General features: G+C 39.9%; 1 protein-coding gene across 2 annotated transcripts in view; it reads left to right on the top strand.

Annotated features, from left to right (window-relative positions):
• The window catches only part of LOC117299872 (F-box/LRR-repeat protein 4-like), a gene marked incomplete at its 3' end in the record, with an annotated part of 61,195 nt that overhangs the window by 31,715 nt on the left and 14,812 nt on the right, over positions 1-14,668 (top strand). For both annotated transcript variants that reach the window (XM_033783455.1, XM_033783454.1), the window contains 7 exon segments: positions 2,787-2,922; positions 4,101-4,190; positions 5,824-5,924; positions 9,139-9,260; positions 10,191-10,331; positions 11,476-11,585; positions 13,432-13,541. In XM_033783455.1, the coding sequence (XP_033639346.1) occupies positions 2,787-2,922; positions 4,101-4,190; positions 5,824-5,924; positions 9,139-9,260; positions 10,191-10,331; positions 11,476-11,585; positions 13,432-13,541 (810 nt within the window).

The raw sequence follows: 14,668 nt of genomic DNA, 5'->3' as shown, positions 1-14,668 counted from the left end.
ACCACAAGGCCGGACAGCCACTGCAAGGTGAGGGCTACACTTAAAGACACTGGACACTATTGGTAGTTGTCAAAGACTAGTCTTCACAGTTTCCACTTTTACTTTGCATATTAAACAGCTACCTGAGCGGAATGTTTTCAACAGAAATGGTATTCTTACTTGTTTATAATGCACTTGTTCACCATTTTAATGTAATTTTGATATGTGTACACTTCTGAACTTTTCGTAATTATCGAGTAAAAAATCAGGCCCCTACCTAAAGGTTTTTTGAAAAACTAAAAACACTTCTGCCGTTGAGAGCGGCGTCAAAGGACAATGCCGCTGACGTCATTTGTGGGAGTTTGCTTTGTTATACATCCACGCTGCAACAAAGCGGCTTTATCTACTTATGACGTTTTGAGAGTGATTACGTAACGGGGCTTTTCGCAAATCTCGCAGAAAAGCTCTGGACAAGGGCATACAAAATGATTGTTTTTTTACACAATTGAAGCCTATTTATAATCATATGACTCGATTTCCTTGTTCATCGAAAACATTTTAAGTGGAATTCAGCAAAGTTCACGACTTGACATTTTCGTTCAATCAGGTCTTTAAATCATTCTTAAATTGTTGACTAAAAAGTGACCCTTGAACTTTGTCATTACATGTACATACATTTGTACACCGCTGTACACACATGTACAGTAGTTTAAAAAGCATCCTCTTAAAGGCAGTGGACACTATTGGTAATTACTCAAAATAATTTTAGCATAAAATCTTTCTTGGTGCCGAGTAATGGGGAGAGGTTGATGGTATAAAACATTGTGAGAAACGGCTCCCTCTGAAGGGCCATAGTTTTCGAGAAAGAAGTAACTTTCTACGAATTTGATTTCGAGGACTCAGATTTAGAACTTGAGGTCTCGAAATCAACCATCTTAATGCACACAACTTCGTGTGACATACATGTACCGTGTAAAATACCCTGGTTAAATTCAAACTACTGTTCTCTTAAAGACACTGGACACTATTGGTAATTGTCAAAGACAGGTTTTCTCACTTAGTGTATCTCAACATATGCATAAAATAACAAACCTGTGAAAAATTGAGCTCAATCGGTCCTCGAAGTTGCGAGATATTAATGAAGGAAAAAAACACCCTTGTCTAACCATGGTCACACGAAGTTGTGTGCTTTCAGATGCTTGATTTCGAGGCCTCAAATTCCGAAATCAAATTCATGGACAATTACTTCTTTCTGGAAAACTACGTCACTTCAGAGGGAGCTGTTTCTCACATTGTTTTATACTATCTACCTCTCCCCATTACTCGTAATCTAGTAAAAAGAAAGGTTTTATGACAAACATTATTTTGAGTAATTACCAATAGTGTCCACTGCCTTTAACCATGGAGGAAGGAAGAGAAGGAGCTCGAATGACTTCAAAAGTCGAACCTGTGGTACCGCGCTCATGTTCACCGACATACCTGATACAGACAATGGGCGACCTCGCGCAGGTGAGTTTGCGCGTGCGCACTTGGTTCTTCACTTAACCATGGTGTCGTATATCATATGGATATAATACAGAAAAAACTTTTTTGAGACCTGATAAAAATTGTGTACACTTGTGCTCACCAAATTGAAAAACACAATTGAATACCAACCACCCTCGTGTGCTAATGCCCAAATTTTAAACCACCGCTCTTGTCCGGAAAGTCACAAAAAATGTAAAAATATGCCATGATGTTTCAGTGAAACACCACAAACGGTAAATGAAAACGTGTATATTCACAATTCTTATCTCCAATGATTCAACTTTACACGAAGGCAACGGTGCAGGGCGGCGGTACCGCACGTTCTGTACAAAGAGATCTAATCCTGCTCATTAATTGGCCGTCCAGCTGGAGGTCTCCTATCTTTTTCCACTGGTCAGACAGGGGCATTGTCAGGGTATTCTTTTGTTACTCTGTGGTTTTGCGGGTCGTTCGAGCTCCTTCTCTTCCTTCCTCCATGCTTTAACCATGTTAACTGATTTTGGCTGTCAACCCAAACCAACTGTCATCAGGGGCACGCTGCCACCTACTCCTGGGGCTGAAACAGGGTTACACCCTTCGCAGTCCATAGGCCTAGGGCGCATGGATGGATATCAGTCACAAGGGGCCTGGCTGGTTAAGCAGAATGCATATTGACAAACCTTCCCAACTGTTTTTGAAGCATCAGTCACAAGGGGCCTGGCTGGTTAAGCAGAATGCATATTGGCAAACCTTCCCAACTGTTTTTGAAGCAACTATGGTTAACTGTGCCTTGCCCAAGGGCACAATGTCTTCACTGGGATTCTAACCCACACTGCTGATGAGAACCTTGGAGCTTGGGCTTGGTGAACTCGTCACATCACGTCACAAATATGAATGCAATGACAAACCTTGTATTTTTAAAAGGTGCAAATATTTTCCTGGAGGATTGGTATTGGTTCATACCAACTTTGAACTTTTGAACTTACACTTTGTATGAATCTTTTGTTTTTCCTAGTAATTTACAATTTGCAGTATGTACCTGCTGCTAAAACATAGGATTCGAACTCCCTCAAGCCACCGGGCAACCTCGGTGGTCTAGTTGGTATGACACTGCTCTAGAATTGCAAAGGTTGAAGGTTCGAATCCCAACCGAGTAATATGCTGTAAAAGTACTGGAAAGTACTGAGTATTCAGTGCTATGGATTACAAATCCCTGTATATGGGTAAAACAAAAATGTATATTCCTTATCCTTGATGCAAATTTAACGTATTATTACCAATTGCTTTTGTCTTGAACTCAGATCTGTTGTATGCTGAGAAGGTCTACCCTACAGAAGTACGCATTTATGAGACCTACCATCCCGGAGCAGTTGTTCAAATCTTTGCATGTGAGCTCTATATGAACCAGAACGGTCAAATGGTCAACCACGATGTCAGGTAGGGTCAATCGCTTCCCGAATCCTGTTGTGACAAAACTGTTTAAAGGGACACGTTGCCTTGGATCAGTCGAGTTGGTCCATGAAAAGCATTTGAAACCATTTGTTATGAAACCGATATGGTTAGAGAGATGTTATAAAAGTAGAATATTTAAACGATCCACACAAACATGCCTCGAATTTGCGTGGTTTACCTTTTACTTTGCGAACTACATGTAACACGTTCAGCCGTTTTCTAGAGTCTGCTTGGCTAAAACTCGACTCCACAAAATGGCGTGACGTTTTACTTCACGACGCATAAGAAAAACCGTGCAATTTTGAGACATGTTTTTTGGGGATTGTTATATATTCTAATTTTAAAACACCTGATCCAAGGCTGTGTGTCCCTTTAAATATTTGCAGTACTCCCTGCTAACGCCACGGATTCGAACTGCCTCTAACAGGTTAGCTTAGTAGCCTACTGGTAAGACATTTGTTCTAGCAATGCAATGGTTGTGGGTTCGAATCCCACCTGAGTGACTTTCCTGTGATTTTGTTCACTTAACTCGGGAGGGTACCGAGTCTACAGTGATTTATACACATTGGTGTCAGGGTAAAAGAATTTATAATCTTTGCGATGCAAACTAAGATCTATTTAATCAGTGCTTACTAATATTCGAACCACCTCTTGCCACTAGGATAGTTCGGTGGTCTGGTGGTAAGACATCTGCTCTAGCAATGCAAGGGTCGTAGTAACTCGTCCTAAATGAGGATGTGTTCAATGCCTCCTATTTTTTATTTTTTATTTTCCAAGTCGCTTGACACACAAGGCCTGAAGGCCACTTCAAGGTGTGGGCTACAATTATTTTTTCCAGAGGCCATTGCCACCTACTCCTAGGGCTGAAACAGGGTTACCCCTTTCACAGTCCATACAAATGTAGGCGTGGGTATCTTCAATTCGAAGCCTAGCCGGTAGAGCAGAAAGCACTACCTCCCCAATTTTACGTAGCAAGTGTCACGACCGGTATCCTAAGCCACACCCTGCTGTTCAAACACCAGTGCTTGAATCCAGTGCTCTTAACCGCTCGGCTATGACACTGCCACAAATAAATAATCTTGGCTAATAATATTTCTTTAATCTGTATTTGTCCCTGATCCAAAATAGTACATTTACCAGGCTTGAACTTTGACATTGTACAGGTGGCAGTTGCTATGGTCCGGGGAACCGCAACTCTCTTCAGATGCTAGGATCTTCTCTCCTCCTCTCAAGAAAGTCAAGTTTGCGGCCAAGTAAGTTTGCAGTTAATTTCCTTATCTACAATGTATATACCCTTTACCATTGGTGTTGGTTGACTGTTGCCCTTTTGAAGGTGAAGTAATTTAATTCTCATCCCAAACACGCCAAATGTTTTAGAGGAAAACTAGCACCCGTTTCAGACAGGCGTGCCATAGTCGCGCCAATTCAAAGATAAGGAGCAACTCCAGGTCGACCCAAATAAATATGGTTTCAGACAGGGGAACATAACAGGAACATATCATTTTAAATTGGCTCTGCTCATTTACAAGATCAACTCCTGAAACCAAGGCGCTTCAGAGTCGTTCCAAACGACTGCAGTAGTCAATCTTTTTTACTTTTAGCGCGTCCAGTTGCTCCTAACTGTTTCAGACATCAGACTTCTCATGTACTTAATTCAGAATTTTGGTTCTGCGTGACTCTTTAGCACCTGTCTGCTCACAAAGTTTCATGAACAAGTTAGCTTTGTGTTGAGCAATTGCAATACAATGTTAACATACGTACAACATTGGAACATTGCATATATTATAGACATGACCTTTGCTTTGACCTCCTTATGTTTATGCAAGTAGGTCAAATCTTGTGGCCATTTGCGGCCGCAATGGTCACTGTGGGACAAGCTGCTTGTGGCCGCAATGGTATCTAAAGGTTTAAACTGGCCAGTAAATTTAATACCTTGTCCAGCATTTATATCCAGGATGCTGCACAACCATAATCCATCATTCGGCATAGACTTGTTCGTGGCCGCCTCATCCTCAGATTGTAATGGGGGCACACTCGTGGAGTCGCCGCCATCACCTGGTGTCTTTCAATCGCTGCTCGTCTCAGTTCTTTGACGCTTCTTTCACTCCACTTTGTGACGTTGTCTATCCAGCGCAGCTTAGGGCGGCCTCTGCCTCAAATTGCACCTGCAGGCAGACCATCTATAGCTGCGCTGGGTAGGCCTCCCCGTCTCATCACATGAGCGCACCATTTCACCTCCACTCTAACACCTCGTCACTCAAAAGATTCCACCCTCCACCGATCAGTTCAGCCCACAAACACTTGACAAATGGAAGTTAACTCTGATATCAGAGTTCACTTCCATTTGTATGAAATGCACTGGTGATGTTCACACTTCGCAGTCCATATAGATCAGTCATAAGGGGCCTGCCGTCGATTTCACCAAACTCTTCCTAACTTAGGATTAATCTTAGGACTTAGGACGAGTTGAGTTCCGCATCAAATATGTAGGAAGCATTGAACCCATCCTAAGTTAGGACGGGGTTACTCGTCCTGACTCGAGTTAGGATTAATCCTAGAGTTTTGTGAAATCGGCTGCTAGCTGGTTAAGCAGAATGCACTCTTTTTGAAACAACTACATGTATGGGTTGAAAGTGCCTTGCCCAAGGGCACAACGTCTTGACTGGGATTCTAACCCACACTGCTGATGAGAACACAGGAGCTTGGGTTTGGTGAACGAGACCACTCGTATGATATGCACCGGTGATGTTCACACTCATGTTTGGACGCAAACAATTATTTTGAGTAAGTACCAAAAGTTTACAGTGCCTTTGACCATTTAGGAAAAAAATGGTTAGTGAACAACTCTAGCATTATTTTAATTTTGTGTTTCCTCTCATTTTGTAGCTTGATCCGCTTAGTCTTCCATCATCTACATTTGAATTACTACACAGAACTTGACGCAGTGGAATTGGTTGGTACCGTCTCTGAACACGATGATGGAACTGGTAAGCCATGACTCCAGAGACGAGATTAAAAGAAGAATATATTTCACTTTGTTTTAGCCTGCCTCATTCACTAATAAATTACTTTTCCCGCTCTTCCAACTCTGATATAGACCATGTGAACCTTGTTTACAATAAGTGTGACCTTGTACATTCTTTGAGTATTCTGGCAGGCAAGATACTACACTGGTCCTATGGGAAAGTTTACATTTTGTGTCATAATTTCCACATAAAACCAAGAGTTATTAAAGTAAAAGCTGGACAAGTTTTGAGATGTGCCTCCTTTTATCATATCAAAAGTTGATATAAATTAGACAGTGCAATCTTCATAAAATAAAAGATTTTATGTTTTCTTCCATTGAGCTGTGTACAAATCATGCCTGCAGGAAGTCCAGGCTCTGTGGCTCTTTTGTAAACATGTGATGTCACAGGTAACATCGTCTATTGTTCTTTGTGTTTCCATCTTCCTGTGGTAAAAGGCACTGGACACAATTGTTTATTACTCAAAATAATTGTTAGAATGAAAACTTACCTGGTAACGAGCATTGGAGAGCTTTTGATAGTGTAAAACATTGTGAGAAACAGCTCCCTCTGAAGTAACATATTTCGAGAAAGAAGGTTTTTTCCACTAAAATATTTTAATTGGATTTTTAGACCTCAGAATTAGAATTTTGAGGTCCTGAAATCAAGCATCTGAAAGCACACAACTTCATGTAACAAGATTTGTTTTCTTCCATTAATAACTGGCAACTTTGATGACCAGTTGAGCTCAATTTTTCACAGGTTTGTAATATTTTATGCATACATGTTGAGATACACCACGTGAGAAGACTGGTCTTTGACAATTACCAATAGTGTCAAGTGTCTTTAAAGTAAAGGTTTGCTGTCACACCATGTAATGATAATCTCTAAACGAGTGCTGTCACACCATGTAATGATAATCTCTAAACGAGTGCTGTCACACCATGTAATGATAATCTCTAAACGAGTGCTGTCACACCATGTAATGATAATCTCTAAACGAGTGCTGTCACACCATGTAATGATAATCTCTAAACGAGTGCTGTCACACCATGTAATGATAATCTCTAAACGAGTTGGGACGGTTCTGAAAGGAACAGTTAGTTTCAACTCTGTGTGTTGGAGTGTTGAATACAGAGGTTCCGTCGGTTGACTAGGCTTCCAAATGAGTCGTTTCAGTGAGTGCGTCACTGCGCATGTAATGATAATCTCTAAACGAGTTGGGACGGTTCTGAAAGTAACGGCTAGTTTCAACTCTGTGTGTTGGAGTGTTGAATACAGAGGTTCCGTCGGTTGACTAGGCTTCCAAATGAGTCGTTCCAGTGAGTGCGTCACTGCACATGTTTCTTGCTGGTCACTAGTCGACTAAATGTGCACACCCGAACTTGCTCAAGGTTGAAAGGCATGGAAAGAAGCCGCTAAGGCTGATTCAGAAGTGGCGGCTATAACTTTGGGTACAACTGTTGCTTATAATGGCATCTTATACTCTAATGCACGATGACACAGAAATCTAGCTGTAGCCCTACATGTACCATGTACATGTACATGTACATGTACATGTACATGTACATGTACATGTACATGTACATGGCCTAAGTATTTTTTATTCTAAAGATGATACTATACTATACTATACTACAAAGGCATTTATAAAGCGCTCTTACGAAAAATGTATCACAGTGCTTTACACAGAAAGAAAGAAAAAACAAGATAAACATACAACAAAATTAAGAGTCATATAAATAGGTTTTGAGAGCTTTTCTGAAGGCTGCTAGTAAAGATGAATGGCGTATATTGTAGGGTAGTCGGTTCCACAAAGTAGGCCCTGCAGCAGAGAAACCCCGGTCACCAGATGAAGTGCGAGAATGGGGGATGATCAGAACTCTGTTATCTTTGGCAGATCGCAGTCCTTCTCTAGTTGGAACATACGGATTAATGAGTTCTTTGAGATATAGCGGAGCATCTGTGTCGGTGATACATTTAAAAGCAATTGTGAGAAGTTTGAACTGGATGCGTTTTGAAATACAGAGCCAATGAAGTTCACGGATAAGTGGAGAGATGTGGTCATATTTCTTGGCCTGGAAAATGAGCTTTGCAGCCCAGTTTTGTAGACGTTGAAGCCGTTTAGTGTCTTTGGAGGAGAGACCCGCAAGCAGAGAGTTGGCGTAGTCGATCTTCCCATCAAGGCAACTTGGCTAACTCACAAGATGGCAACAGCTAATTTCTGTCATACAAACATTGGTTTAAAGCCATTATACACTTTCGAAACAGAACAAGGAAAAAAAAAAGTTCACAGATTTACAAATAACTTACAGGGTTTACAGAAGGTAATGGTGAAAGGCTTCCCTTAAAATATTATTCCAAGAGATGCATTACTTTTTGAGAAAACATTGAAACAATTTTCAATTCTCGATAGCGAGAATTAAGGATTTTTTAAAACACATGTCATGACACGGCGAATCGTGTGGAAACAAGGGTGGGTTTTTCCCATTATATTCTCCCAACTCCGATGTCCGATTTAGCATACATTTTCACAGGTTTGTTATTTTTTATATAAGTTGTGATACACGAAGTATGGGCCTTTGGACAATATTGTTTACCGAAGGTGTCCAATGGCTTTAACGTCTGTGATTATGAATTGCACAAATCAAGAAGTTGTGATTTAGCAACTAGACGACAATACTTTATTGTAGTCATTGCAAAATCAGCAGCTAGTTAGCTCAGGGGATTCAAACTCACAATCTTGGTAATTGCAAATCCAGCAGTTTAACCACTGGACTACGGTGACATGACCACACATTACACAACTTGTTAGTCTCTTAAAGCCATTATACACTTTCGGTAAACAGTATTCTCCAAGTCCCACACTTCGTGTATCACAACTTATATATAAAATAACAATCCTGTGGAAATTTAGGCTAAAGTAACGGGAAAACCCACTCCTGTTTTCGCGCGTTTCGCCGTGTCATGACATGTGTTTATAACAAATCCAAAGTTCTCGCTAACGAGAATTTATATTGTTTTACCGTTTTCTCAAAAAGTAAAGCATTTCATGGAATAATATTTCAAGAGAAGTCTTTAACCATTACCTTCTTTAAACCCTGTAAATTATTTGTAAATCTGTGAACTTTTTTTTTTTTCTGTACCGAAAGGGTCCAATGGCTTTAATTGTCATGATTTGTCATTCTTTTTGCAGATCTTGACGCCGTTTACGCCTCCCACCTTCAAGCATTATCAATTAGCCCACAAGACGGTACTGATGTAGAAGTCTTATCAGCAGGTATTACGACAGATAATGGCTACTTCGACTTGCTACCGGTAAGTGTCTCCCAACACTTGAGGGGAAATGACATCTTTGGTAGGCTGTATTTTTTTTTTTAGGTTGTGGATTTGTGGGGTGGGATTTAATAAGGGAATCAATGTGTGGTGAAGAGGTTTTCAACTAGTGGTTTAACCAAAACGAGGCTTGGTTCTTGATAATTTTACCGAGACGAAGTCGAGGTAAATTATCAAGAACCAGGCCTCGGCGGGTTTAAACCACAAGTTGAAAACCGATTCAACACACTTTGATTCCCATTTATAAATACCTTCTCGGTCAATAAAACATCAACACTTTTGGTCAAAAAGTAAAATAAATGCAAACATTATAATTGTTCAATGATTTCTTTCAACACAACACCCCTCCAGCTATGAAATGGTAAGGCCCTCCGTCGCCCTCCGGTAAACAACTCCTTATAAGGGAATGTTTTCAACGGAAATGGTATTTAAACTTCTTTATAATGCACTTGTTCACCATTTTAAAATGTAATTTTGGTTGGTGTACACTTCTGAATTTTTCGTAACTATCAAAGAAAATATCAGGCCCCAACCCAAAGGTTTTGAAAAACTAAAAACACTTCTGCCGTTGACGGTGCGCATCAAAGGACAATGCCGCTGACGTCAACTCTGGGAGCTTGCTTTGTTATGCCTCCATGCTACATCAAAGCGGCTTTACATATTGGAGCTCCCAGAGATGACGTTTTGAGAGTGATTACGTAACAGGGCTTTTCGCAAATCTCTCAGAAAAGCGCTGGATAAATTCAAAGAGATTGTTTTTTTACTCAATTGAAATCTACTTATAGTCATTTGACACGATTTCCTTATTCATTGAAAACATTTTAAGTGAAATTCAGCAAAGTTTACGACTTGACATTTTCGTTCAAGCAGGTCTTTAATCTACTGTTTCTTTGATCCCATTCCTAATCCTAGGGTGAGCTGATCCAGCTAATCTTTGGTGATCTAGAGCTTCCTGATCTATGCAGAGTGGCGGCCACTTGTAGATTATTCAAGAAGCACTGCTATGACCAGCTACTGTTCCTGGAGTTGGATTTGCAGCCTCGTTGGCACATGGTAAGAATATAAGTCTGGTACCTGGACTTACTTTGGGTTGCTTGTGGTTTCTGTCCCTGTCTGTGGACTCTGATAAAAATCTTTTCTGAAACAGCCTAAAATATAGTCTCCTGAAGATGACTAGAGCAAGCTAGCCGAAATGTTGAGACCATTTATAAACCTGTCCGCGGTAGTGAAGTTTGTAACGTTCCTCTATTAGCTAAGGTAGTAGTCCTAGCCAGTTTTCTACCAGGACAGTTCTTTCCAGAACTGAGAAATCTCCCGGAAAAACCTCCCAAATATCTTTTTGATTTTTGGGGTTGAACAAAGAATTGACTAGAGTGGGATTCGAACCAACGACCTCCGGATTAACATGCCGGAGGTCGTTGATTCGAATCCCACTCTAGTCAATTCTTTGCTCAACCCCAAAAATCATTTCAAAATTTACCCAGTCAGTTTCCCTTGTGGTTTATACAAATATCTTTTTGTAACACAAAATACAATGTCCACAGATTTACATTAAACTTATAACAACATTTGAAGATAAAGATAGTAGAAAGCTTGCTGAGGTGCAGTAGTTTTTGAGAAATGAGTAAAACAATGTAATGAAAAATATGTTTTACATGCTAAAAATAAATTCAACTCACTGAGACGAAAAATTATTTTTGTGACTGGTTTTACTCATTTCTCAAAAACTACAGCACCTTAGTACGTAATATTTGAAGGGAAGCTTTCTACCGTCTCTTCAAACTGTGGGAGTTTAATGTAAATCTGTGAATCTTTGTGTACTACAAAAAGTACCCAGACCAATTAAGCATGTTTTCTTCCTCAGTTCTGATTTTATACGCCCATGATAAGAATTTCACTTTTTACACCTTAGTTTTTGGAGTACATTTCTAACTAATCTATGACCTTACCTTTAAGCGTTTTTTCTTCTTTGCTGACAAAGAGCTGTATTGGTCGTCTGACCTCAGTTCTGATTTTATTTGCCCATGATAAGAATTTCACCTTTTACACTTATTTTATGGTGTACATGTATAACGGATCTATGACCTTACCTTTAAGTGTTTTTTTTTTCTCTTTTTGAAAAAGAGCTGTTTCGATTGTTCCAACCTCAGTTTTTATTTGTATTCACCCATTTTGAATACTCTACCTTTTTCACTAGGTCAATGTGCGTACATTGGAAGGTCTTAAAGGAAGATGTGAACATCTGCAGAAGCTGAGCCTGTCTTGGTGCGGTGACTGGGAGGCAATTACTCCTGAACCATTTTCAAGGTACAATAGCTCAGCTCTCAGCAGCTAAGACGCTGTGTGGCTACGAACCTGCAACTCGCCCTATCTTCTAGGGACTGTCTCTATTTTGGAGAACCCCAAAGTCAAAAATTGAGAAAGTCCCTAATTCTGAAAATCTTGTAATATTAAATGCACTGGGTGACGGACATGTGCGCTTATAAGAAGCCACAATTATTTTTAATATTATTATTATTATTAATTTAAAATTTGATATGAATTTGTTAACAAACAGTGTCCTTCATAATAACTTATGGCCATGAGCTTAAATTTCCGGATGCTACAAAAAATGAAAACTGGATGATGCTTCGAACAAAATGAGTGAAAACGTTTTTCTTCTCTTCTCACACAATGTGCAATCCTCAAAATAGCCTTGACCCAACCATGGAGGAAAGAAGAGAAGGAGCTCGGGCGACCCGCAAATCCGCAGAGTAACAAAAGAATACTCTGACAATGCCCCTGTCTGACTGGTAGAAAAAGATAGGAGACCTCCAGCTGGACGGCCGGTTAACAAGCAGGATTAGATCTCTTTGTACAGAACGTGCGGTACCGCCAGTCTGCGCCGTTGCCTCCATGTTAAAGTTGATTTATTGGAGACAAGAATTGTGAATATACATGTTTTCATTTACCGTTTGTGGTGTTTCACAGAAATATCATGGCATATTTTTACATTTGTTGTGACTTTTCTGTCACTAGCGGTGGTTCAAAATATGGGTATTAGCACTTGAGGGTGGTTGGTATTTAGTTGTGTTTTCCGATGCGTTGGGCGAAAGTGTACACAATTTTTATCAGGTCTCAAAAAAGTTTGTTTTTCTATATTATATCCATACGACATACAACAACATAGTTGAGTGAAGAACCAAGTGCGCAGGCGCAAACTCACACACGCCAGGTCGCCCATTGCTTGTGTAAGGTACATGTATGTGGGTGACTACGAGGTGTCGTTCAACGACCGCGGTACCACGGGTTCAACTTTTAAAGTCCCTTCGTTCGAGCTCCTTCTCTTCCTTCCACTATGAGCCAACCAACCACAGGTCTCCTTTCAAGAGAACCAATCAGAGTGTTGATTGACTCAACACTGAAACCACTGAACCCCAATAAATACGCCCACTTATATCTCTTCAGTCTCCTGGCGAACACTAGAGCAATCTAGTTGAAATGTTGAGACAAGTTTAAGAACTCACTCCGCAGTTAATAACGATCCCAGGAAAGCCTATAGCTCTAAGGTACATGTAGCAGTCCTAGCCATTTTTGTTATACCTTCTGCCCAGGTAGTAGTGAAAAAGCGGGACAGTTCTTTTCAGAACTGAGAAGTCTCCCGAACAATCCGATAAATCTACTTCGCAGTTAGTAGTATAAAGACAGTTCTCTAAAGAACAAACTATACCTGGCAAGTATATACACAAACAGCAAACCAATATGTGACCCGCTACGTGAAAATGAGTCAGATGTTGACAATTTCAAGGATTGAGTTTAATACATGGCTCGAAAGAACACACCAACAGCAGTAATTTGGTATATGTCTAAGCTTTGGGGTATATCGCGATGCTGAGTTACTTCTGTTTGAAATTAGCCAATACATAATTTTTTCTGAAAAACGAATTACAAGTAAAGTGATGTTATAAACTACCATTTCGCCCAAAAGGATACAAATTAGACATAAGTACAATGTATGATCACAAAATTGTTGTATTCATAGCTTTATTTTTTTCCTCATTAAACTGTCCATTACTTAATAATGCATTCGGCGACATCTGATACATTTTCACGTAGCGGGTCACATACCTCACCATGCATTGTCTTAAATCATAGTTTGTTTCTCTTCAATCAGGTTTATTTCAGATTGTGGGGCGAACCTGCTCTGCCTGAGACTAGCTGCGTGTGTGTTTCTAACAGCCAAGAATATCAACGTCATTGCATCAACATGTCAACAGTTACAAGGTAAGCCACAATGATCTCTCCCCTTGGTACAGCTATGGTGTATCTTGTGTTCGGAGTGCTGTAACAGGCATTGTCTTAAAGGGAAAGTACACTATTGGTAATTGTCAAAGACCAGTGTTCTCACTTGGAGTATCTGAAAATATGCATACATTATCAAACCTGTGAAAATTTGAGCTCAATTGGTCGTCAGAGTTGGGAGAAAATTATGAAAGAAAAAACACCCTTGTTGGACGGATGTGTGTGCTTTCAGATAGGAATAAAAGACTTCGCTAGCTAGAAGTCTTTTATTATTTTAGTGAGAAATTACCTCTATTTCAAAATCTATGCTACTTCAGAGGGAGCCGTTTCTGACAATGTTTTATACTATCAACAGCTCGCCAATACCCGTTACCAAGTCAGTTTTTAAGTTAATATTTGTTTTGAGTAATTACCAAACGTGTACCTTCCCTTTAAAGGCAGTGGACACTATTGGTTATAACTCAAAATATTTGTTACTTGGTAACAAGGAATAGAGAGCTGCTGATAGTATAAAACATTGTGAGACACGGCTCCCTGTGAAGTACTGTAGTTTTTGAGAAAGGTAATTTCGAACTGAAATATTTAGTTGAATTTGAGAGCCCAGCTGAGATCTTGAAATCAAGCATTTGAAAGCACAAAACTTGTGCGACGAGAGTGTTTTTCCTCCATCATCCTCTTGCAACCAAGACGACAAATTAAAGTCAAAGTTTCACAAGGTTGTTATTTTATGTATATGTCGAGATACACCAAGTGAGAAGACTGGTCTTTGACAATTACCAATAGTGTCCAGTGTCTTCAAGCATCTGAAGTCACACAGGTCTGCTCCCATAATCCCTTGTTTGTATTGTATTTTTGTATTTAGTATTATTATTGTTATTTTTATATTTTTTGTGAGGGGAGGGCTGTTGACTATATTGGAATGTCGGACATGTTGGAAGATATAGAAAATTTACTGCGACTACCTTATAGGATCATTACTAACTGCACTACCGCGGAGTGAGCTCTGAATTTGGTCTCAACGTTTCGACTAGCTTGCTCTAGTCATCGTCAGTATTTTAGTTGATAGTAGGAGCGGTAGACTTTGCATAATGGTCTGCGCATCGTACACG

The sequence above is a fragment of the Asterias rubens genome, chromosome 15 (genome assembly GCF_902459465.1).
Source record: "Asterias rubens chromosome 15, eAstRub1.3, whole genome shotgun sequence".
Classification (NCBI taxonomy): Eukaryota; Metazoa; Echinodermata; class Asteroidea; order Forcipulatida; family Asteriidae; genus Asterias; species Asterias rubens.
Note: the sequence above shows the minus strand (reverse complement) of the source record. Positions and strands in the feature narration are given on the sequence as shown.